Raw genomic sequence first — 25609 nt, 5'->3', positions numbered from 1 at the left:
CTGCTTTAATGGAGACAAACAGCTGACATCGTTCTGTATCTTATTGATCTTGTACTTGCAAAATAAGTGTAAAGACAGATAAGTTAAAGCCACACCAGGGAATATTACTTAAATTCAAATTTAAGTCCGTACCTGAGAGGAGACACAGGCAGAGCAGAGCCAGCGGCATTTTTACTCCTTTGAAATGATTCTTCAGACTTCAGCCCGAGACACGGAGCTGTGCAAACCGATCCAAACAATTATGATGCATTAAAACAGGAAATAAATGTAAACAAGCCACAAGAGCAGAGCAGTAAAAGCCCAGAATGAGCTTTAACTGAGGAAACCACAAAATGGACTCATTTGTAAACTGTCCAATTTCTAGGAATCAGAGAAAGTTTAAGGAGTCGTAAACATGACAAGAGAAAGTTCAGAAGACCAGGACTAAACCAGGACTAAACCAGGACTAAACCAGGACTAAACCAGGACTAAACCAGGACTAAACCAGAACTAAACCAGGATTAACCAGGAATAAACCAGGACTAAACAAGGACTAAACCAGGACTAAACCAGGACTAAACAAGGACTAAACCAGGACTAAACCAGGACTAAACCAGGACTAAACCAGAACTAAACCAGGACTAAACCAGGAATAAACCAGGACTAAACCAGGACTAAACAAGGACTAAACCAGGACTAAACCAGGACTAAACCAGGACTAAACAGGGACTAAACCAGGACGAAACCAGGACTGAACCAGGACTGAACCAAGACCAAACCAGGACTGAACCAAGACCAAACCAGGACCAAACCAGGACTAAACAAAGTCTAGATTATAATCCAGGTCTAATAAGAACAACAGATGAGACTGAAACAGTTTTATTACTTTTATTATACATTTCTTAAATACATTAAATCTTAGGCCAGTGATTCCCAAAGTGAAATCTGGAGACCCCTGGAGGGAGTTATCAGCACTGCAGGAGTGTGACAGGCTGTGCACACAAGCACATGTGTTTACATGTGTTTACATGTGTTTAAATGTGTTTAAATGTTTATATGTGTTTAAATATGTTTAAATGTGTTTAAATATGTTTAAATGTTTATATGTGTTTAAATGTGTTCATGTGTTTATATGTTTTTATATGTTTTTAAATGTCTTTATATGGGTTTATATGTGTTCATATGTGTTTGTATGTTTTTATATGTGTTTAAATATGTTTAAATGTCTTAAACATTCAGCTCTAGTCCATAGAAAGCAAAGTGCAGTGAAGCAGATCAAACGAGGCTAAAAACAGTAGCAGCTTGAGTTGTAGTTAATTATTACAATAAGATGCGTTGAATTTATATACGACTCACAACATTTTTTAAAGAAATCTCCAAACATCTGATCCACAAATGTTGAACCTTCTCATTATTTTTGCTTTTTACAACGATCACGTCTTTGGGGCTGAATAATGCCGCCAATTTCTGAAGCTGTTGTGAAAAAAATTGTTGGACTTTTGTTTATTTACACAGAGAAAACGGTGAACTTTGTGCCAGCCCAGGAATTACTGAGATATGAACCATAAACCAGGTCCACACATCTGCATCCGACAGTCAAAGTGAACACTACTGTAGAAATCTGAGCCGTCCTCCAGCTCAACTTTAAATTGTTCATGTTTTTCTAATTCCGACTTGGTTTGATGGGACCTGTGTTAAATCTGCATCATAGTTTTATATCAGTTAAGTGTCATTTTGTGCGGAAAAGTTGAGAAGAAAAGTAGTTTAAACCTTCATTTAACAAAATAAAGGTGTTGTCTTTCATTTTTACTTGTCAGATCATAACTATTGTGTAATTTAGACATGCTTTGGCCCTTGGTTGCATCACGGTTGCTAGGTAAAAATTATAGAGTCACATCTGCCACGTCCAACCACGAAGTAAAATTATAAACGTCAACCAAATCTAAAATCTAACAGTTTAAACTCTTCAACAGTTTGATTTAAGATTTAGCTTTTCCACATGTAGAATATAAACGCCAGAAAGGACGCGGCGGCGGTGGCGTAGAAGCTGAAGAACACTTTGTGAATGGTCTTGGACTTCTTCATCCAGTATCCCACAGCCTCCTCTTCCTCGATGTGGTTCTGCAGGAGCTGGGCCAGCAGAGTGGTCAGGACCTGCTCCGAAACCTGCCCCTGGAAGACACAAGCGCCGTCACCACACATGGGCTTCAGAATGAGAAATGACTAGAACGAAGAATGAGATAAATAAATTTGTTAGCTTGTTTTTATGCTTTAGTTACGTTAATATCTTACGTTAACGTACCAGACACATATTCACTGTTATACATATTGATTATACACGTTACAGTTCACTTGTTTGACCAATAAATGGCACTGGTGTGTTTGTAATACCTCTAAGAAAATTTACTTGACTCATTTTCTTTTATACATTTCATATTTAATTTCTTATAAAACCATAACGGAGATATTTTTTTTTCATTTGGAACAATATTGTAAATGTTTAGTTTGTCAAAAGTCTCATTTTGAGATCGTGAAAACTACTTCCTGTTTTCTGGTTCAGCCATTTACGCTAATGCAAAGTCTTACCCGACAGAGCACTATTTAAGAAACAATTGAGAAGTAAAATATAACGTTTTGGATTCACTGGTTTGTTTACTAGGCCAAAGTGTGTTCATGTGCAGTTTTGTGTGTATATGTAAAATGAGTCTTATGTTACATTTGATGTGTTTACTAGTTTTATGGTGTGAACTGTGATGAAGAAGTAAGACCACAGTAAACATCAGTGACTTTCGTGTCCCTCTTGTTTGTGGACAAGCCGGCATGTTATGTTTGCGTAGCGTATCTTATTAACTGTTAATACCTTATGTAAACATATAGGACAGTTTGTTGTGTATGTGTTACGTTAGCGTTAGCATGCTGTACTGCTATTCAGCCTGTTGTTCTCTATTTTATTGTTTTTATTATAACTTGCATTAAAGATAAAATGTATGTTCTCGGTCTCAGATTTTGTTAAATAAATTTCCCCAAAAACGTGACTTATAAATGTTTTCTTCTTCATTATTACGCATTTTTGCCGGTGTGACTTATACTCCAGAGCGATGTACGGAACATAATGTATCTGGTTTTTGCTTCTTTTGGTTTGGGGCTCTGGACTTGGATGTCGCCTTGTTCTTTTTATCATTTATGTTTAGTTTATATTGTTAGAAAAAAAGATCAGCACTTTTTGTCTATGAAACTGTTAATAATTTAGGTTTTGGTCACTGGTCATGTGGACGCGATCAGCGCTTTTCAGACAGCACAGTGGCGGCCATTTTGGATTCTCACCCGTTCTTTAATGAGGTCCATGGGAACAACACCCCGAGTCAGACTGATCGCCTCTGGAACAAAACCAGGTCAGACACAAGCAAAATAAAGAGGTTAGCGGTAGATGTTTATTGTCTCCATAGCAACGTAAGAACAGCATCCATATAACTGCGTCCATATTTCTACACCTTAAAAGCCATGTACCTGACTCTTTCTCAAGTATTTCAGCAAACTGTGTCTTGCCCCAGTACACATATATTGTATAAGCAACTCTTGAGGTCAAAATATGTCTGCTGTGTGGTGTCTGCATCTAATTATAACACGTTTTACTGTCCAAAAATGTGAAAAAAGTGTTCATTAGCGTCATAGACTGTCTATATAAATGGACATAGCTAACGTGCTAGTCGCTGTTTTCCTCTGTCCGTAACTGCTGCTGTCAGACTCGATATTCTGGTGTGTTTATTTTGCCATTGTGTCCGTAAATCAAGATATGAACATGAATCGCTGACAAATCAGGCGCCTTCTTTTCTCAAGGTCGCTCCTGCTAGCGTTAGCAACAGGTTTGATTGACAGCCTTGCTAAGCGCCCGCTCCCCGGCTAAACCAGCGGTGCAAGGAAGGGGCGTTAGCTTCAACAGCTTCGCTCCAGATTGGCTCTTTGGTTGCTTTGATTTGGCCCCCTACTTGGCTAGCCTCGCTGAGCTTCATCTGACTGGAGCCAAACGCTACTTAGCATGCTAGTTGTTGTTAGCTTTACGATGATGGCAAAACTCCGCTCTGGTCTCTGAGAGCGGCGAAAAGTGCTTATAAGCTCTTCATGGTGAATAATTAGCATGTCCAGAACACATAAGTGAACCTTTGAACCGCTGCAGACCAAACGGCGTAATGTAGCGTATGCTAGTTTTCACATTTCAAGTTATTCCTCATTTACCTTATGCATTCTGAGCATCGTAATTATTCTCAGGGATGAGTTTATAAGCGCTAACTTCAGACTTCAGAGTGTTGCTGTCACGATAATGCTAACAAGTACTATCATGCTAACAGCGAACCAGCCTTACTTCCTGGTTTGCGGATGACAAAAACCCTTTATAATTTATAACACGTGGACAGCACACACTGGTCTCATTTTGTCCTATTTTTACATGTAAAAAAAATCATGTAGAGGCTTTAAGCGGTCTGTAGGGGTCGCTGTTACCTCTGAGCGGCTTGTAGGGGTCGCTCTGGCCCTGGTCCTGCATCTGGTCTTTGTTGATCAGATGCAGGACTATGATGGTCTCCAGGAGGCTGAGCAGCATGAGAGAGAAGATGCCAATACAGTACACCGCTGGAACAGACAGAACGAGGAGACGTTGAAACTTAAATAAGATCAGTGTGTTGTTTTAATGCATACGGTCAATATAAACAGATCGTTTAAACGCACAGACTGTAGATATAGGTGGACATAGCTAACCCGATAACCGCTACGTTCCCAAATATGAAGTGGACATGGGCCTGATTCAGCTCCTTCGACTCCAGTTCACTTTCTAGCATTAGCACCAGGTTTGATTGACAGCTGTCGAACCTCATTGCCAACGCCCACCTTCACCAACCTCGCTCCTGATTGGCTCTTTGGTTGTAAACCCGGATTTCCAAATATGGAACTTGGCTGCAGATTAGCCGTTATAACTGCTGGTAGGACAGCAAGATTTCTTTAAGTAACATAATTTCTTGTAAAAATGATCGTCTTTTATTATGTCAAAAACCGCTGCCCCTGTAGTTTAGGCGTCTGCATTTTTTCACAGCACGCACCAGGGATCTACAATAAGACGTGGATAAGACACTCCCCCTCTGTCCCGTGGCGAAATCGACTAGTGGCCGCTCCAGGTACTGCAGCTCACAGGTGCTTGGGCCCAGAGAGAACGTGTGAATGTAAATTCAAACTGACAGGGCATCCACAGCTTTCACAAAGGTCACATTAAAAATATTTAAAAAATGTAAATCCTAAAAGCGCCTAAAAGTTAGCTAGCCCTGCTCTGAGCCCACGCTAGCTTCACTCTAGCAGCTATCGCTCTGATTGTGACATCACATGGTAGGAGGCGCCAGCCCATAGTGAGGACATAATGCGGAAGAGAAAATGATTTTTGGGCCTATGTGCCAATGAGCTCAGGCCATTGAAAACAATATGTCGCCATCCTGGGTTCACCTTCCAGATTTTATTATAGTTCCATGGCACACACCGATCAGAGGGATGCGTCTGGATGAAGAGGGTAAAATGTCGTTCAGCAGCAGCTGCATCACAGTCACAGCGAGTAGGACGGTGATCTTAAACCCCAGCTTCTCTCCTCCTGTGTCCGGCATGAGGAAAGACGCAAAGTCCAGGAACAGGAAGAACAGGACCGGAAGGATGAAGTTCACTATGTACAACATGGAACTCCGCTGCACCAGGATCTGGGAGCAGGAAGGAAGAGGGAAGAGAGGGAAGAAAGGGAAGAGAGGGGAGAGAGGGAAGAGAGGGAAGAGAGGGGAGAGAGGGAAGAGAGGGGAGAGAGGGAAGAGAGGGGAGAGAGGGGAGAGAGGGAGAAAGTGAGAGAGAGGGTATAGAGATGGAGGGAGAAATATTATTTGAATTTTAAGTGTCATGTGTTTCACCTACAGTGAAAGCAGGTCTTTGTCGACGTTGATGCTAATGCTAATTTCAGAGCCTAATAAATATTTAAATAACATCACAAACTGAAATAATCTACCCCTGAAATATTCTGGTAGACTTTTGTACACTTTTAATGTTGTTGTTATATTATTATTATTATTATTATTATTATTATTTTAGTTAGCAAATTAGCATTAGCATTGACACAAAGACACATAGAGACCTACACTGTAAGTGTCTGAAGGCTTTTGTTGTCATGGTTACTCACACTGTAGGTGATTGTAGGGGTCTGTAGTCACAGTTACTCTCACTGTAGTTGTCTGTTGTCATGGTTACTCACGCTGTAGGTATGTGTCGTCATGGGTACTCATGCTATAGGTGTCTGTAGCTGTGTGTTGTCATGGTTTCTCTCGATGTAGGTGTCTGTTGTCATGGTTACTCACACTGTAGGTGTGTGTTGTCATGGTTACTCACGCTGTAGATGTGTTTCATCATGGTTACTCACGCTGTAGGTGTCTGTAGTTGTGTGTAGTCATTATTACTCTCGTTGTAGGTGTCTGTTGCCATGGTTACTCTCGTTGTAGGTGTCCGTAGTTGTGTGTTGTCATGGTTGCTCTTGCTGTAGCTGTCTGTTGTCATGGTTACTCACGCTGTAGGTGATCATGTCCTGCGGGTAGTCGAAGGGGCTGACCGTGGACTTAGTGACGGTGATGTTGACGAAGTGCCACTCGTACTGAGTCCTCATCACGTCCCGGGACCACTGCGTCGCCTCCGTCGAGTTATAAGAAGACAGACGAATATCTGTTTCTGAAAAAAGATTCAACACTTTGAGCTGCAGCTGTCATGAGGTTTGAGTTTTCAATTAGAATGTTAGCTACTGCCAAACAATGTTAAACACATGACGCTGCTGTTAATGTAGTCAAAAACAATATTGTTTTATTGTCTAACATGTTGATTGACTCTTGTGGTTAGCTAAAACTCTGCTGAATCGCTCCACTTCCCGACATCTCGATATCAACGGGAACCATTCTAGATTTCTATTACAGAGCTAACCTCATTAGCACTGTCAAATCAATCAGGCTTTTGCCAAGTCTCTTCCTGAATCACCACTCAACAGCCTGAGGAGGTGGGACAGAGTGTTTTCAGCTCTGGCTCATTATATTTAAACGTTGTTTCCTCATCAAAAACATACCTGGAGTTTTGTTTCATTCACACATGTTTAATACACAAACTTGGCATATTGTCATGATCCGCACCGTCCGCTCCTAGTTTTCCTCCTGTCCTGCTCTTCCCCTCCCTCTCCTGTCTGAGCCTGGAGCTGGGCGGAGTTCCCAGCTCCTCCCGCGCGCACCTGGAGCGCATCAGCGCAATTACCTCCACCGGCTGCAGAGCATTTGAGGAGCTGGGACTAGACACTCGGCGCGAGATCGTCTGCGTTTCCTCACCCTGTCTGTCCTGTTGTTATCTGTGGGATCCTACGTGTGTCTTCGCCTCCTGTCCTGTCTTGGTCTCCGGCTTGTTTCCCGTCACCTGCCCTGGCTCCCGCTTGCTGGATTACTCCTGCTCGGTCCTTCTTGTTCCCGCGCCTTGTCCTGTCATGCTCCGGCCCTGGATGTCTCCTGCCCGCTCTGGACTACGCTCGTCTGGCCTGCCTCCCGCTCCCTGTCCCCGTGTGTGATTAAATGAACTGTCTGAACTGTCTTCTGCACTATTGTAAATAAACACCGTAAATCTGCCCCGAGTCTGCACTCTTTGGTCCGCTACACCCACCGTCACGACACATATTTAGGCGGAATTCTTCTCTCAAATGGAAAACACTCTGTTCCACATCGTGGATGTCATGTGGTAATACAGGGAGTGCATCTCTGTGTTTTTAAACTCTTTTTTTTTTGTTTTTGAATAGGTAACAACATTATAACCTGGGTTCAAGTTCACAAGACTCCATTTTGTGCAATATAAGACCTTGAAGTCTTATATCTCTTATCATGAACTGTCACCACTGAAAAATTGCAGGCGGCCTCACCCCCCATCAGCACCGATTTGAAGGACAGGTCGCACATTTGGGTGTCAAAGGGAAACTTGTAGACGCGAATCCTGCAGGTGCTGAGGACGACCTGGTCGTTCTTGTAGGTCACGGTGCCGTTGTGGTAGATGTGGAGGTACGGACTCGGGCTGGACTTGTCCCTCTCTGTCCTGGAGCAGCAAGAAGGGACAGAAAAACACAGTCACCATAGTAACAGCACGTATCCAAAGTACTCACACTTTGTAGTGACGCTGGGGGGGTTACTGTATGTATGTCTATAGAGGAATGTTCAGTAGTTACCATGGTGACAGAATGCACACATTAGCAATAACTACCAAAAAAGTTTTAAGAGAAAGGAAAAATTATAAAATGGATGTAAACAGCACATTTTCAGGAGCCTGTGATCAGTCCGAGCGTTCACGGTCTTTTTTAGGAGTTTCAGCGAAAAGGTGAGAGCGGCTAACTGAAAAACTGCTGGCTAATGCTAGCTAGCTTGTGACGTTATTTGAGAGGGGCTTGTTTAGCAGCACGTTGGATGTGTGAAAATACAAGTCGGCTGACTTCTGTGTTAGAAAACTACAATTCTGGGCGTGTACATCACAGTGGGCGTGTCACAGTGGGCGTGTCACAGTGGGCGTGGGCGTGTCACAGTGGGCGTGTCACAGTGGGCGTGTCACAGTGGGCGTGTCACAGTGGAGGTGAAAACGTGAGTAGATAGGAGCACTGCCGTCTTGAATACAGGAGAATAAAGAAAATGAGAAGGAAACAAATATAACAGGGTTAAATGCTCGATTTTGCACAATAGATCCACTTTAAAGACTGTGGGAGGTTCACGGTTCGAGTCCAGTTCTGGCCACACTATTGCTGTGTCCTCAGGCAGCACACCTCACCCCCTCCCACCCCTCTTCGTGTGTGTGTGTGTGTGTGTCGTACTCACATCTCCTCTATGGTGATGTCAGGCATCCACAGCATTTGGACGGGGATCACAACACTCTCGATCCCACAGAACTCCTCTACGTCCCAGCGAATGTAGTCATTTTCCCACGTCTGAAACATGAAGCAGACACAAAGTCACACACTAGAGCTGAACGACTGGGGAACCATATCTAGATTTCCAATTTATGTTTTAATAATAGGATTCTGCTCAAAGTTAACATTTTAAACATGTCCAGAAGAATTGACTGAAATCTGAATTGACAAACTAAGACAAGAATCACAAAAACAAAAAAACAACTTAAAATACAAAAAAAAAAACTCAAAATAACAAAAAAAATTAAAATTACAACAAAAAAAATCAAAATAAACTCAAAATAACAAAAAAAGCTCAAAATAACTTAAAATAACTCAAAATAATAATAAAAAATAAACAAATAACAAAAAAAAGTAAAATAAATAAATAAATAAATAAATATATGATGAGTCTGACAGCAGCAGTTACAGAGAGAGGACAGAGTTTAAAAAAAAAAACTCAAAATAACAAAAAAAACTCTAAAAATTAAAAATTAAAAACAAAATAACAAAAAAGATTTTTTTAATAATATATATAATATAATAATATTATATTATAATATAATATAATATTTTTTAAATAATAATAATAATAATAAAATGAACCACAGGATCATGTACAAACATTTAAGCCCAAAATGATGAGTCGGACACCGGCAGATACAGAGAGAGACAGTTTTTCAAAATAAAGTGAATTGGACTCGTAGCCCATAATCACTTCCTATTTGCAAAGTGGCATTTAACAGGTTTGCTATGTCCATTTATTTATGCAGTCTATAGTTTGTAGGGATCTAAACTTCAGAGTTAACTGTTTTTATGCAGAATAAGACGGTAGATTTTCTTAGAGACACATGGCACTCACCTGTACGGACCAGATGTACGAGACAAACGTCTGGTCGATCTCTCGCTGCAAATCCAACAAAACACAAATGTTAGAAAACTTTCTACAACAAGATGGAGTCCCTGATATGTGTGAGTGATATTCAAAATTCCATCTGTTGTGATTGGCCCCAGAGTCACCAGTGGTTCAGACCAATCACAGAGCAGCATAGTGATTTGGGCGGAGCTAAAGGTGAAGCTTTCAGACTAATCAAACGACGCGATGGACGTACTTCAGCCTATTTTATTTTCAGATTCAAATATTCATCATAGCGTTCCAAATAAAACCGTAGAACTCAGATCCGAGCTGCGCGGTGCATTATGGGAAATTTTGAGAGCAGTTTTTTCACCCTCTGGACATTCAGACGCCACTAGAAGTAACAAGAACTAGCGGTGTCAAGATTTTGACATGAGAAAACAGCCTCGGTATCAATTCTGATACCACAATGAGAATAAAAACGAATTTGTGAAATGTGCTTTTTTTTTTCTTTTCCCGTGTGGCCTTATATCTGTGTCCTTAGTCGTCCAGGTAAGTTTAATAGAGGAGGAATGAGGAGGGATAGAGGGAAGACGAGGAGAGGGGGAGGAGATAAAGAGGGTGAAGGAATGTAGGGAGCGAAAAGAGAGAGAGAGGAGGGGGGAGAGGGGAAAGAATGGTCCAGGTAGGTCCATGGTGGTCCATGGTGTGCACTAGTCTATGTGTCTTATACTTGTTCTCAGAAGAAGAGGAAGAGGAGAGGAAGGAGAGAGGGTAAAGGAATGGAGAGAGGAAAGAGGAGATGAGAGAAAGAGGGAGGAGGAGGTAAAAGAATGGGGAGAGAGTCGTCCATGGCGTATATTAGTCTATGTGTCTTATACTTGTGAAACATACAGAGACACATCAGTCTAAAGCTCCAGGAAAGTTTCATTTCTGTCCTGAGAATGTGACTTTTTTAGTATCGATACCTGCAAAAAATGAGGATCTAGTTTCGATATTAGTTTATGTTTATGTTTATTTATTAAATATGGGACAGTGCACATTGATCAACATGTGTTAGTACAGCATCTAAAAGTGCCAGAGTTAGCCATGCAGGCTAATTTTCATCCGTAGTCCCATTGGCAGGTTGATGGCAAGACAAAAAAAGGACATTCAGTCCATCAGACATGACAAAGCACAAGATCAGTGAATAATACTCTAGACACATTAGTAAAATTTCAACATGCTAAAAGCACAGCACATACATGAACAACAATAAACATAATTCAGTCACTCAACAAGACAGAGACATTTGCTGTGTTTGTGTTTAAATTAAACTGTATGAACTCTTTTAACGGGGGTGGAGCAAGACCACGAAGGGTTTTATAGACCAGAACAATGTCTGAATAAATAATTAAATTATCCCAATTTAAAAAGTTATATTTCCCCAATATTTTACAGTGATGATAGGAGTTTGATTTTTGATCGTGTTTTCAGACTCTTGTAGAGCCTTTCTACAGGCAGCAGTGTGCAGCCTGGCTCCAGCTCGTCAAACACTAATTTATATGAGACAGAATAGTGGCAGACAGAGTTTTGAGGCCTCTGTAGTTAAATTTCCTCTAATGTGTTTGAAGTTGACCAAATTAAATTTGATCCATTGCGACACCTAAATACTTGTATTCTTGTACAACTTGTAAGGTTTGTCCATCCACATACTACTATTTGCAGATTTAGAGAAAAACATACCCATAGTTTTAGTGACATTGAGATGTAGAGTTTTTTAACCAATCACAGACTGTCACATTGCGGATGATGTGGTCTCTGCAGCCTGGTGTTTTGTTTTTGCACAGACTATGGCATCATCAGCGTCTAATTGACATGAGGCTGTAGAGCATCAGGCGAATCATTAATAAATAGACTAAATAATAGAGGGCCGAGGGTGGAGCCCTGGGGCACACCTACAGCATTAGAGAGTACATCAGAGATTTTATCATTGACTCACATTGTTTTCGGTTTTCCAAAAATGATTCCACCCACTGTAAGACTTTTGGTGCAAAGTTAAAAGTTTTCGCACTGACCACGTCCAGGATGGCGTAGACGAGGACGTCCAGCAGCAGCTCTGTGGGGTGGGTGTGGTTCTTCACGGGGCGACTACGAGTGAACAGCGTCGACCTCTGGCTCAGCTGAAGATGCTCGAGGACAGCGTGGTACGAGCAGTTGTGCGACGACGCCTCATCTGAAGGAAACAGAGAGGCCGCTGTTTACAGTACAAATAGTAAAGTACAGTGGATACTTTTTACTTTTACTTTAGCACATTTGAGAGCAGTATCTGTGCTTTCTATTCTACTACATGTTTGAACAGGACTGATAAGTAAAAAGTACTTCTCATATGATTTGAGGGTTTATTTTTATCGTGTTCGTGGAAACATCCTGACTAAAGTTTTTTCAAGTTCAAGCTTTGACTTTGAGCAAAACAAAACAAAAAACACTCAAAAATCACAAGAAAAATTAAAATATTGCTTTGTGTTGCTACTTTTGACCAAAATATATATAATTTAAAACTACAAATGAACACTTCTGTGAAATACTTTTAGTTTTTACTCTTAAAGTACATTTTTAAACAAGTACTTTAATATTTTTACGTATCAGTCTGCGTAGGACTCATCTCAGAGCACCGCACGTATCAGTCTGTGTAGGACTCATCTCGGAGCACAGGACGTATCAGTCTGTGTAGGACTCATCTCGGAGCACAGGACGTATCAGTCTGTGTAGGACTCATCTCGGAGCACAGGACGTATCAGTCTGTGTAGGACTCATCTCAGAGAGCGTCCGTATCAGTCTGCGTAGGACTCATCTCAGAGCACCGCACGTATCAGTCTGCGTAGGACTCATCTCAGAGCGCAGCACGTATCAGTCTGTGTAGGACTCATCTCGGAGAGCGTCCGTATCAGTCTGCGTAGGACTCATCTCAGAGTGTGTACGTATCAGTCTGTGTAGGACTCATCTCAGAGCGCCACACGTATCAGTCTGTGTAGGACTCATCTCAGAGCGCGTACGTATCAGTCTGTGTAGGACTCATCTCGGAGCACAGGACGTATCAGTCTGTGTAGGACTCATCTCAGAGCGCCGCACGTATCAGTCTGCGTAGGACTCATCTCAGAGCGCCGCACGTATCAGTCTGTGTAGGACTCATCTCGGAGCGCAGGACGTATGTCTGCGTAGGACTCATCTCAGAGCGCAGGATGTATCAGTCTGCGTAGGACTCATCTCAGAGCGCTGCACGTATCAGTCTGTGTAGGACTCATCTCGGAGCACAGGACATATCAGTCTGTGTAGGACTCATCTCGGAGCGCAGGACGTATGTCTGCGTAGGACTCATCTCAGAGCGCAGGATGTATCAGTCTGCGTAGGACTCATCTCAGAGCGCCACACGTATCAGTCTGTGTAGGACTCATCTCCAAATGGATGATAGTCGTGTGATTTAATGTTTTTTTTCCTTTTCTTCTCCTTCTTCCTTTTCGAGCTTAAATTCAACCAAATTTGTGAAATGTGCTTTAAGTTTACTTGATACATTTGCTCGAAATAAATAAATAAAATAAAAACTGAAAATGATAATCACTGATACTGGAACATTTCACACCAGGTCACATGACTGCATGAGCCAAACTAGAAACTTTAGTGACAGTTAATTTAATAAACTGACAACGAACTTTTATACACAAACCTGCTCCTCTTTATTGTTTTATATGAACTTTTATACACAAACCTGCTCCTCTTTATTGTTTTATATGAACTTTTATACACAAACCTGCTCCTCTTTATTGTTTTATATGAACTTTTATACACAAACCTGCTCCTCTTTATTGTTTTATATGAACTTTTATACACAAACCTGCTCCTCTTTGTTTTATATGAACTTTTATACACAAACCTGCTCCTCTTTATTGTTTTATATGAACTTTTATACACAAACCTGCTCCTCTTTATTGTTTTATATGAACTTTTATACACAAACCTGCTCCTCTTTATTGTTTTATATGAACTTTTATACACAAACCTGCTCCTCTTTATTGTTTTATATGAACTTTTATACACAAACCTGCTCCTCTTTATTGTTTTATATGAACTTTTATACACAAACCTGCTCCTCTTTATTGTTTTATATGAACTTTTATACACAAACCTGCTCCTGTTTATTGTTTTATATGAACTTTTATACACAAACCTGCTCCTCTTTATTGTTTTATATGAACTTTTATACACAAACCTGCTCCTCTTTATTGTTTTATATGAACTTTTATACACAAACCTGCTCCTGTTTATTGTTTTATATGAACTTTTATACACAAACCTGCTCCTCTTTATTGTTTTATATGAACTTTTATACACAAACCTGCTCCTCTTTATTGTTTTATATGAACTTTTATACACAAACCTGCTCCTCTTTATTGTTTTATATGAACTTTTATACACAAACCTGCTCCTGTTTATTGTTTTATATGAACTTTTATACACAAACCTGCTCCTGTTTATTGTTTTATATGAACTTTTATACACAAACCTGCTCCTCTTTATTGTTTTATATGAACTTTTATACACAAACCTGCTCCTCTTTATTGTTTTATATGAACTTTTATACACAAACCTGCTCCTGTTTATTGTTTTATATGAACTTTTATACACAAACCTGCTCCTCTTTATTGTTTTATATGAACTTTTATACACAAACCTGCTCCTCTTTATTGTTTTATATGAACTTTTATACACAAACCTGCTCCTCTTTATTGTTTTATATGAACTTTTATACACAAACCTGCTCCTGTTTATTGTTTTATATGAACTTTTATACACAAACCTGCTCCTCTTTATTGTTTTATATGAACTTTTATACACAAACCTGCTCCTCTTTATTGTTTTATATGAACTTTTATACACAAACCTGCTCCTGTTTATTGTTTTATATGAATTTTTATACACAAACCTGCTCCTCTTTATTGTTTTATATGAACTTTTATACACAAACCTGCTCCTGTTTATTGTTTTATATGAACTTTTATACACAAACCTGCTCCTGTTTATTGTTTTATATGAACTTTTATACACAAACCTGCTCCTCTTTATTGTTTTATATGAACTTTTATACACAAACCTGCTCCTGTTTATTGTTTTATATGAACTTTTATACACAAACCTGCTCCTGTTTATTGTTTTATATGAACTTTTATACACAAACCTGCTCCTGTTTATTGTTTTATATGAACTTTTATACACAAACCTGCTCCTGTTTATTGTTTTATATGAACTTTTATACACAAACCTGCTCCTGTTTATTGTTTTATATGAACTTTTATACACAAACCTGCTCCTGTTTATTGTTTTATATGAACTTTTATACACAAACCTGCTCCTGTTTATTGTTTTATATGAACTTTTATACACAAACCTGCTCCTCTTTATTGTTTTATATGAACTTTTATACACAAACCTGCTCCTCTTTATTGTTTTATATGAACTTTTATACACAAACCTGCTCCTGTTTATTGTTTTATATGAACTTTTATACACAAACCTGCTCCTGTTTATTGTTTTATATGAACTTTTATACACAAACCTGCTCCTCTTTATTGTTTTATATGAATTTTTATACACAAACCTGCTCCTGTTTATTGTTTTATATGAACTTTTATACACAAACCTGCTCCTGTTTATTGTTTTATATGAACTTTTATACACAAACCTGCTCCTGTTTATTGTTTTATATGAACTTTTATACACAAACCTGCTCCTCTTTATTGTTTTATATGAACTTTTATACACAAACCTGCTCCTCTTTATTGTTTTATATGAACTTTTATACACAAACCTGCTCCTGTTTATTGTTTTATATGAACTTTTATACACAAACCTGCTCCTGTTTATTGTTTTATATGAACTTTTATACACAAACCTGCTCCTCTTTATTGTTTTATATGAACTTTTATACACTTTTTTTTAAAACTTATTTTGTTTTTTGTTTTTTTTTTGCTTGTATTATATTTCATTCTCATTGGGTTCCCCTGCATAAATAATGATGAAGAAAAAAAGAAAGTTAGCGGAACATTTCAGGCAAAGCAATGACATCTCTCTGGAGACAAGTGCGCGGCAATCCCTCCCACCGAAAAGTTCCACAGTGCAGCTTTAATTACAGCGCAGGACTAAACAAAATTCAAAATAAAGACTTTGAAATTCTGCGTTTTTTTTGTTTTTTTTTTGTTTTAAGGGAACCGGAGCAACCACAGAGGGAATCGAACCAAAGAGCGCCCTGTTGTGAGGCAGGAGCGTGTACCTCAAGACCACCGAGCGTCGACCACCCGGCTGAAGGTAATTAATCCGTTGTCCTACCTTCTATTTGCGACGATGGTATAAGCAATAGAGCGGTTCAACAAATCTTTCCTTACTCTGAAAACTAACAAAACTGCTAGAATGTACTTCTCAAACAAAAAACGTCAAAGTGCATGTCCAAATATTTATGTGAAGAGTTGCAGGATTAAAAACGTCGGAGAAGTTAAATACCTGGGAATCATATTAGACCCTACCCTTAATTTAAAAAAAAACATATTAAAAAGGTTCGTAATGTCTTGAAATTCAACAATCCTCTCAGATCATTGCATAATCGTTGAAAATCCTCGATAAAAAGCCCAGACGTTACCATCACTGCTACGTATTGGACAAATTTAAAATATTAAGCTTTGACGACTTGATCAGGTTCTTTAAGGTCCGTGTCCAGGGGTGACTGCAGTGTTCCTACAAGAAAGTCCGTTTTCTCTTAATCTGCCTTCTCTTTTAAAGCCATCAAGGAAGAGAACGGGCTTCCAGAAAATCTTAAGAACATAGCAGATTATCACAGTTTTTCAGGGGCTCTTAAAAACTGTCTTCTTGACCATCAGTCCTGCCCACGCTAACTACACCAGGCGGGTATTCGTCCGTAGATGTTCCCCTCGTGGGCACCATCTGATAGCGACTACACTGTATTTATTCTGATATTTGTTGAATGTCTCGCACTTTTAATCTGTAATCTGATGTGTAATCTTTGTAAATCTGGTGCAGCCATCTTTTTAATTTATCTTTACAACACTGTCCTTCAAATAAATAAATAAAATAAATAAATAAAAATAAATCTCCTTTTCCCAGTGTGATCGGGTGGTGTAACAAAGCTCCGGGTTCGAGCGAGGACGCTACGCCCGAGCCGCGATCGATACGAGCTAATGCAGCTAATCTGACGCCGCCATGACGCCTCTGCTAACGGATGTGGCCACAGTCACCACAGCATTAGGTCTGACCACAGATCAATCAGAACAACACAGTAATACTCCAGCTAGGTACTCCCGACCACGAGTGTAACCGGGAGAGGAGTCCAGCTACACCATCAGGTACTCTTGACCATGAGGGTAACCAGGAGAGGAGTCCAGCTACATGACTAGGTACTCCTGATCACGAGAGGAGTCCAGCAACATGACTAGGTACTCCCGACCACGAGTGTAACCGCGAAAGGAGTCCAGCAACATGACTGGGTACTCCTGATCACGAGAGGAGTCCAGCAACATGACTGGGTACTCCCAACCACGAGTGTAACCAGCAGAGGAGTCCAGCAACATGACTAGGTACTCCCGACCACGAGTGTAACCAGGAGAGGAGTCCAGCAACATGACTAGGTACTCCCAACCATGAGTGTAACCAGGAGAGAAGTCCAGCAACATGACTGGGTACTCCTGATCATGAGAGGAGTCCAGCAACATGACTGGGTACTCCCAACCACGAGTGTAACCAGGAGAGGAGTCCAGCTACATGACTAGGTACTCCCAACCATGAGTGTAACCAGGAGAGGAGTCCAGCAACATGAATAGGTACTCCTGATCACGAGAGGAGTCCAGCAACATGACTAGGTACTCCCGACCACGAGTGTAACCAGGAGAGGAGTCCAGCTACATGACTAGGTACTCCCGACCACGAGTGTAACCGGGAGAGGAGTCCAGCTACATGACTAGGTACTCCCGACCACGAGTGTAACCGGGAGAGGAGTCCAGCTACATGACTAGGTACTCCCGACCACGAGTGTAACCGCGAGAGGAGTCCAGCAACATGACTGGGTACTCCTGATCACGAGAGGAGTCCAGCAACATGACTAGGTACTCCCAACCACGAGTGTAACCAGGAGAGGAGTCCAGCTTCATGACTAGGTACTCCCGACCACGAGTGTAACCAGGAGAGGAGTCCAGCTACACCATCAGGTACTCCCAACCACGAGTATAACCAGGTACTCCTGACCACAGTGAGGAGGGAGCTACACGTCACAGTTTGGACGCACTTTGTCTTTTCTTTACGTTCACTCCTTTTTATATTTTAAATATAAACAAAAGACGTCAAATAAATGAAGAACCGTGAACAGAATCAGGAAGCGAAGAAAAAAAGTGTTTTCATTAATAAATATCTCAGAAAATACAGTTAATATTTTGAATTCAAATGCTCAGAGTTTCCTCCGTTTACTTTGTGGACAGAGCTGTAAACTCCTTGTCTTTTCTCACGGTTCAAAGTAAAGTCAGTTTAAAAAAGAAAATCTAAACATTTTTTAAAAGTTCTGAGTTCTTTGAGTTCCTGTTGCGTTTACTACATTCCACATGTTGTTATTCAGAGTTTTGAGGCTTCAGTGAAAATCTACGATGCAAATAATCATAAATAACGAAACAAAAATGTAAAAATGTCCAAACTTTTGATTGATGGAGATGGACAAGTAGATTTATAACAGCACAAGTCTCTATTCAAAAAGCTGCAAATTAGATGTTTTAAAACACCCAAAAAATTATATTTACAAATACAAAAAGTACATTAAAAATACTAAACAAGATTACACAAAGTTTTGAAAAATTTTGGGGAAAAAAATACAAATTAAAAATACTATTGTTATGAAATTGATCATATTCCTGTAAATGTATTGTTAAATTAAATGAATGCCGTCTCACTGATGGATAAATATGGAGAAATTGATGCGATTTAGAAAAAAGAAAAGAAAAAAAAACTGAAAATGCAAAGTTAAATCCATAATTTTGAGATAAAAGTGATTCTTGGTAATATCCAAAATGAAACAAACACTTTACTCACTGATGAAGAGGAGCAGAGCGGCCAGTGCACAGAGCTTCATGGTGAAAATTAAACTGTTATCTGCAGAATGAAGCTCTGTGAATGTACAGGAGGAGGAGCTACGGTGGCCCAACACTTTATTATTAATCTGTCTGCATCTCCAAAGCTCAAAAACGCTCTGTTCCACCTTGTGATGTCATCAAGTGGTAGTTTTCAAGTTAACATTTTACATTTTACCTTTAGAAGATTCACAATTCCAGCGGCTGAAACGATCCAAATGATTCTAGTGAAGGTGTACGGCAGGAGTCTCAAAGTCGCGGCGCGGGGGCCAGTTGCGGCTCGTGAGATGATATTTTGTGGCCCACGGGACAACGTGAAAGTTTAATGTTAGCGTGTCATTTACGTGTAGAAAGGTTCCGCCAAATCGGTAAACCCCAAAACACAAAAGATTCAGCGAATAACGAAGCGATGTCGTTTTCGTGGAATACCTGATGCGGCCCCAGCTTCATCCAGACTCTGCCTCCTGCGGCCTCTAGATAATTTGAGTTTGAGGTGTGTGGAGTTTAAAAACACACTTCCTGTATCACCACATGATGACATCACGAGGTGGAACAGAGTGTTTTCAGTTTGAGGGAAGAACTCAGTCTAAATACGCAGGGTTTGTGCGCTAAACGTGTGTGAATGAAACAAAAAAAAAAACACAACTCCAGATCTGTTTGTGACGAGGAAACGACATTAGGACATAAATCAGAAAATGGCGTAATACGGGCCCTTTAAATAACGCACAAAATTAACCACGGAGAGCGACTTTTACGTAGAATAAGGGAGGGCATCTGACACACGGGGAGGGCGTCTCTGTAATTGTCAAATGGGGAAATGAGGGGACGTGTTTCTTCCATCACGTCGTCGATGAAAATTGCGGTTTTAAACGTCCAAATTATAACAAAATGATCCACGGTGTCAGAGATTATAACTATAGAGCGACACAGGAACATTATGTCTGATTTAACTGGAACCGTTTCAAATATATTTAATCAAAACTAGTTCAAGTTTTAAGGAAATTCAAGTCAGAAAAGTCAAGAGTCTGCGGGACGATTCAACGACACATTTGGCGAGTTCCGCGGTGATTTTTGCCCAAGTATTTGAGCAAAATGTGTCTTAACCTCCTGAGACCCGAGCTCCTGCAGGACTTCATTTGCAAAAACTATTGAGAGCTTGAACACATATATTTTGTGTAAAAAACAAAATGAGAAACAATTGTGCCTCAAGGAACAATGTGTCTCATTTGTGCTGCGGACAGGTGCAGGAAGACGTATGCCTTTAAATAAATAAATAAATAAATAAATAAATAAATAAATAAATAAATAAATAAATAAATAAATAAATAAATAAATAAATAAATAAATAAATAAATAAATAAATAAATAAATAAATAAATAAATAAATAAATAAATAAATAAATAAAATTAAAAAATATATATTAAAATACAATAAAAAAATAAAAAATAATTACATAAAAAATGAAATACAATAAAAAAATATAATAATAAAAAAATGAAAATAAATAAATACATAAAAAATACAATAAAAATGCAAAAAAAATAAATAAAAATAAATAAATATTCTAAACTCTTAGAAATATTCAAAATTGAACATGTTCTTGTTGCTGTTCTTCAAAAAATTTGCACTGTGGCCTAAACAACCCAAAATGTGTTGTCCACAGATGAGGACACCAGGTCTCAGGAGGTTAAACCAGCACTGAAATATTGCATAAGCAGCTCTCGGGGTCAAAATAAGTCCAATTATAAAGCGTTTTATCATCTGGGAATGAGGAAGTGCACTGTTAGCATGCTAGATGATGCGATAGGCTGCGTTCATCGGCACATCGTCGAATGGTTTAGCGGTTTAATCGGAGCTGGTAAAAGGTGGATTTTGTTGTGTAACTGTCCGACTGCGCAGGGATCGACGTGATTTATGGTTAATATCTGTGTAATTACTGGGTCGATCCACATGAAACAAAAACTGGAGTAAAATTCAACGCGTCGCCGTTATTCAACCCTAAATCCAGTCGATTGTTGTCAGTTGAAAGAGCTTTAATCCACAATATTCTAATAGCAAATTCCTGGAGCCACGCCCAGAACGAACAAAGAGCCGGATCAACATTAGTGAATCATAATTTGAGTGTCCCATAGATTTATAAAGACCACGCCCTCCAATTCCACAGCTTGAACCTGTTATAAAAACATGTACATTTTGTTCTCTAAAGGTCCCCGTGATGTCAGCGTACGCACGTCCTCATAATGTGACAAATACCCGCCCACGCACGCACACGCATTTGATTGATAGCGAATCTGCGCCATTAAATAACCTCGCATCACATGGCACCGGTCCAGCTCTGTTGAAAATCACACAACTATTTTAATCTGTGAAAGGAGGAAGTAGCTGTCATAAACGCTTTGTGTCAGGATTTTTAATGCAAGGTTCAAAGAAGTTTAACTGGTTTGGTGGAAACTTCCCGTGTGAGAAATGTATTATCAGTTGTGCGTAGATTAAGTGGCATTTGGGTGTGGGTGTTGTCATGAACTACTTTATCTTAAATCTTTATGAATCTCTTTAACCCAAACTTCGTAAAACCATCTGTTGTTATGCGCAAGTGTGTCTCTTATTTAAGCCACTTGGGGCCAAACTTTAACACCCAAAGAGCCATTTGGACCTGGTTTCCACGAAAAAAAATAAAAAAATACTGGGAGCTGCACATACTCTGATATTTAAAAAATGACGGTAACACTGTATATATTGTTGTTTTTTTTTGTTTTTTTTTACCTTTACGCTTTGTATAAACAAGTATAGCATTTGCAAAATACACTGCCTGGCTAAAAAAAAAAGGTCACACGTTTTAATATTTGCTTGTTCCGCCTTTAGCTTCATTGTGGCATTGTTTTGATTTCGCTTCTGCAACGTCACAGATTTATTTCCATCCAGTGTTGCTTTAATTTTCCACCAAGATGTTGCATTGATGATGGTCGAGTCTGACGCTGCACAAAGCTTCTCCAGCACATCCCAAAGATTCTAAATGGGGTTAAGGTCTGGACTCTGGTGGACAATCCATGTGTGAAAATGATGTCTCTGTCATGATGTCTGTTTGTTGCTGCCCTCCTGTACTCTCGCTCCTCCTCCCTCACCTGTCTGTCTGGAGCTGGGCGGAGTCTCTGACTCCTTCTGCACGCACCTGGAGCGCATTAGCGCAATCACCATCACCTGTGGTGGCGTATAAGAAGACTCGGCAGACTACACTCGGAGCCAGACCGTCCGTGTGTAAAACGTGAATGTTCCAGCTCTGTTTTTGCATTCCTGTTACCTGCCTGCTTGTTCTCATTTTCTCCTGCCCTCGCCCGCTCCTGCCTCTACGCTCCGGTACAGTCATCTCCCTCCGCATTGCCTGTCTTGGTCTCTGGCGTCCCGCCTGCCTCTTACCCTGGGTCCCACTCCTTGGACTACCCCGGCCCTGTCTGTCCTGGTCTCGTCCCCGCTCCCGTCTTCACTTTAGCCCCGGCTTCCCGTTCCCGACCCACTCTCCGTCCTGCCTGCCTCCTGCTTCCTGGTTCCTCGTGTGTGTCATTTGAACTATTTAAGTCTTAAGACTTGTAAATAAACATTGTCAACCTGCTCTGAGTCCGCATACTTTGGTCCTGACCCGCACCCTTACGACAGTCTCATGCTCCTGATCCACTCCTTCACAATTTGAGCCCGATGAATCCTGGCATTTTCATCTTGGAATATGCCCGTGTCATCAGGGAAGAAAAAAATCTATTGATGGAATAACCTGGTCATTCAGTATATTCAGGTGTCAGCTGACCTCATTCTGCTGAACCTCGACCGGACCAACTGCAGGAGGAGACGACCTGTTTGCTTAGATAAATCCAGGTGGTGACTTTTTTTTTACCTGGTTAATGGGACTTCTGCTCCTGAAGCTCTGCACAGCGTCTGCGTCTGTCGGAGCTGTACGAAGTCACGTTCATCTTGACGCAGGATTATTATATTGTGCAACTTTGAGCCAACAAATTTACAGTTACATTTTGTGTAACTTCAAACAAACAGCTGTAAAATTGTAGAAAGCAAATGAATGAGCTACTTGCTATGCAGCAAGGCACTGAGTTGGTGCACTTTGGTACTCATTCTTTTTGATTCGAGTCCCAGAAGCACTCTTTGAACAAATTCGCATGTGCGTTTGCACTTTTTAAGATACCTCATGTTTAGGGCGTAGATGAGTCCAAACAGCATGACCAACCCTTTAATCAGGACAGGAGGTTCTTCATGACTGCTTCACCTTCCGGAGTTATTTTGATGTCTGAAGGTGTTATAATGATCGCCATGGTCACCTGGTCATCATCATCAGCATCTTTTTTTCCATCCATTGACATTTTCTGAAAAATGTAAATACAGAACTTTGTATTAATCAAAACATTTTCTGACTCTAGTGTGACAGATTTACAATGGTGACCCAGCAGTTTATTCTTCAGAGCCTTTTTCTATTGTTTTTGATAATGTAGCTCTATGAACATTTAACACGTCCTGCTGTACAAGGTTCCATATTTGTGTTCAGTCCCAAGATCTATAGGTTGCGTTCAAATTCTTAAATTATAATTTCAGATTACTAGAACAGGTTTACAGTTTGTGAGAAACCTCTACTTAGGATGGATAAATGTTGAATAAGGATCATTTCACTTTTACACTTTTTTTTGAACCAGTTTCCTTCTTGTAGATAAACTCAGTAATCACACAAATGAACCATAAAGGTCAATAAATCTGCAATCTGACAGATAAACAGCAAATGGGTTGTGTTCACGTGAAATAACATTCTATGGGGTAATAACATGACGGTAATGCAGATGGAGGGCAGTTAATATTAATATGGATAAAATTAAGACTTTTGTTATAATATAAAGAGTTGTTCGGTCGAGTCACTAATAGAAATCATCAGGTTCTACACTGGTGAATATCGGTTATTTCTTGTCAAATACAACCACCAGTTCCATGGTCGGGTTCATGTGACGTCACAATGTAGAATCCTCGTAGTTAAAATTGAGCTGGAGGGTAATTAAAGTTCTAGTTAAGTTGGTTTTACAAAATGCAAACATTGTTACTACTGCCTTAAATAGCAGCTATAATGATTCAAATCTAGATCGAACATTTTAAAGTTGTACTATGTAATTTTCTGGTGAAGGTTGTGAAATCTTATATTCTCAAGGCATATATTATTTTGCCTGAAATAACACAACAAATGGAATAATATGTCAAAATAAAAGCTCCATTAATTGAATAAACAGAAGAGCTTTTATCACACATTGGAACTTCATAACCAGCTTTATATTTCAGAAGACGAGGAGCTTCAGACAGAATAAAACAAGACAAAGATATCATTCTCCTACATATCCTGTTATACCTGATCCTGTTCCTTTATCATTTGTTCTTTAACACACAGCAGGTGTCCACTGAAGCCTGCAAAAAAAAGAAAAAAAAAAGTATTAGTATTTAATTTAAACTGTGTTAGTTACATGTCCCAAACAATATTTGTCTAGTTTTTAATTGGAATACTTTCTCATATTGTGGTAGTTTCAATGTAATTAAATAAAGTTGGGTACACCAGTTTTAACACTAAAGGGCTTTTTGTTGTTGAAATATTTTTTTTTTTTTGGAATGCATTGGAGGAAACCAATGTTTAGCCATAACTGTGACACTTACCTCCTGAGAACTGACCAGGTGTGGGGAATGGGCTCCTGTAAATTAAACAAGGTAAAAAAAAAAAAGTGTTGAAATTGGCAAAATAATATACATTTTAGAGTAAATAATTTTTATTTTATTTTTTTTTACATTTTAAACATATAAGTAATCATATTTTAAAAAAAACAAAAAAAAACAAAAAACATGTACACTATTAACTAGAGGTAGTACTGAGTAAAAATCCCTTCATAATACAAGTTTTGGAATGAATTGCAGTTTAATTTTTTTTATTTTTTTATGAATTGTATTGACCACTTTTATTCTCTTGCATGTGAAGTATTTATTAGATCCTTCATCCTATTTATTCATATGGATCATTTCCCCATAAAATATATTCCACAAAAGCTGCTTTACGTAATATTTGTTGAGGAACCTCTTGAGCTCGTTTTTTCGTGAATTTGAGTCGGACTGTAATAAAACATGCAGCTTTTTGCAGCTTAACATACAGAGAACATGCCCGTGTAGCACTGGACAAGAATAAAACACCACTGTCCTCTAGAGCTGTATCTGTGTCTGCCTTTCTCCACATCTGATCTGTACACGCCAGAGAGAGGGCGCGCGCCAGAGAAGAGAGAGGGCGCGCGCCAGAGAAGAGAGAGGGCGCGCGCCAGAGAAGAGAGAGGGCGCGCGCCCTCTCTCTTCTCTGTATCATTAAAATTGTACAGACCAATTAGATTTTGTTAAATTAAACCAATGGGGAAAAAAACGCATTGAATGAACAACAGCAATGTTTCACTTTTTTCAGTGTAGTATAGGCTCCATCTTAGAATTCTTATTTTATCTACTGAACTCACTGTAGTTAGGTATAATTCAAATATAATTGTTTTTAGATAAGCATCTGATTAAATCTCCCTGCGCTAAATGCTAACGAGCTAACTGCTGATGTAAAAAGTAAAAAATGCACTTATTACTATGTCCTGTTTGTGTATTATGTTTCGTTT

General features: G+C 39.5%; 1 protein-coding gene across 1 annotated transcript in view; it reads right to left on the bottom strand.

Moving 5' to 3' along the window:
* Positions 1 to 18948, bottom strand: part of LOC117387607 (uncharacterized) — a 29456-nt gene extending 10508 nt beyond the window's left edge. Inside the window, exons 1-10 of the mRNA XM_055229812.1 lie at positions 18909 to 18948; positions 11848 to 12009; positions 9801 to 9841; positions 8868 to 8977; positions 7931 to 8100; positions 6557 to 6714; positions 5498 to 5708; positions 4477 to 4605; positions 3304 to 3356; positions 1971 to 2151 (exon numbers count right to left, since the gene is read on the bottom strand). Coding sequence (XP_055085787.1) covers positions 1971 to 2151; positions 3304 to 3356; positions 4477 to 4605; positions 5498 to 5708; positions 6557 to 6714; positions 7931 to 8100; positions 8868 to 8977; positions 9801 to 9841; positions 11848 to 12009; positions 18909 to 18948 — 1255 coding nt within the window. The remainder of the gene's footprint in view (positions 1 to 1970; positions 2152 to 3303; positions 3357 to 4476; positions 4606 to 5497; positions 5709 to 6556; positions 6715 to 7930; positions 8101 to 8867; positions 8978 to 9800; positions 9842 to 11847; positions 12010 to 18908) is intronic.
* Between the last annotated feature and the right edge of the window lie 6661 nt (positions 18949 to 25609).

Source organism: Periophthalmus magnuspinnatus, chromosome 19 (genome assembly GCF_009829125.3).
Source record: "Periophthalmus magnuspinnatus isolate fPerMag1 chromosome 19, fPerMag1.2.pri, whole genome shotgun sequence".
Classification (NCBI taxonomy): domain Eukaryota; kingdom Metazoa; phylum Chordata; class Actinopteri; order Gobiiformes; family Gobiidae; genus Periophthalmus; species Periophthalmus magnuspinnatus.
The sequence above is the reverse complement of the archived record's forward strand: the minus strand, read 5'-3'. Positions and strand labels throughout refer to the sequence as shown.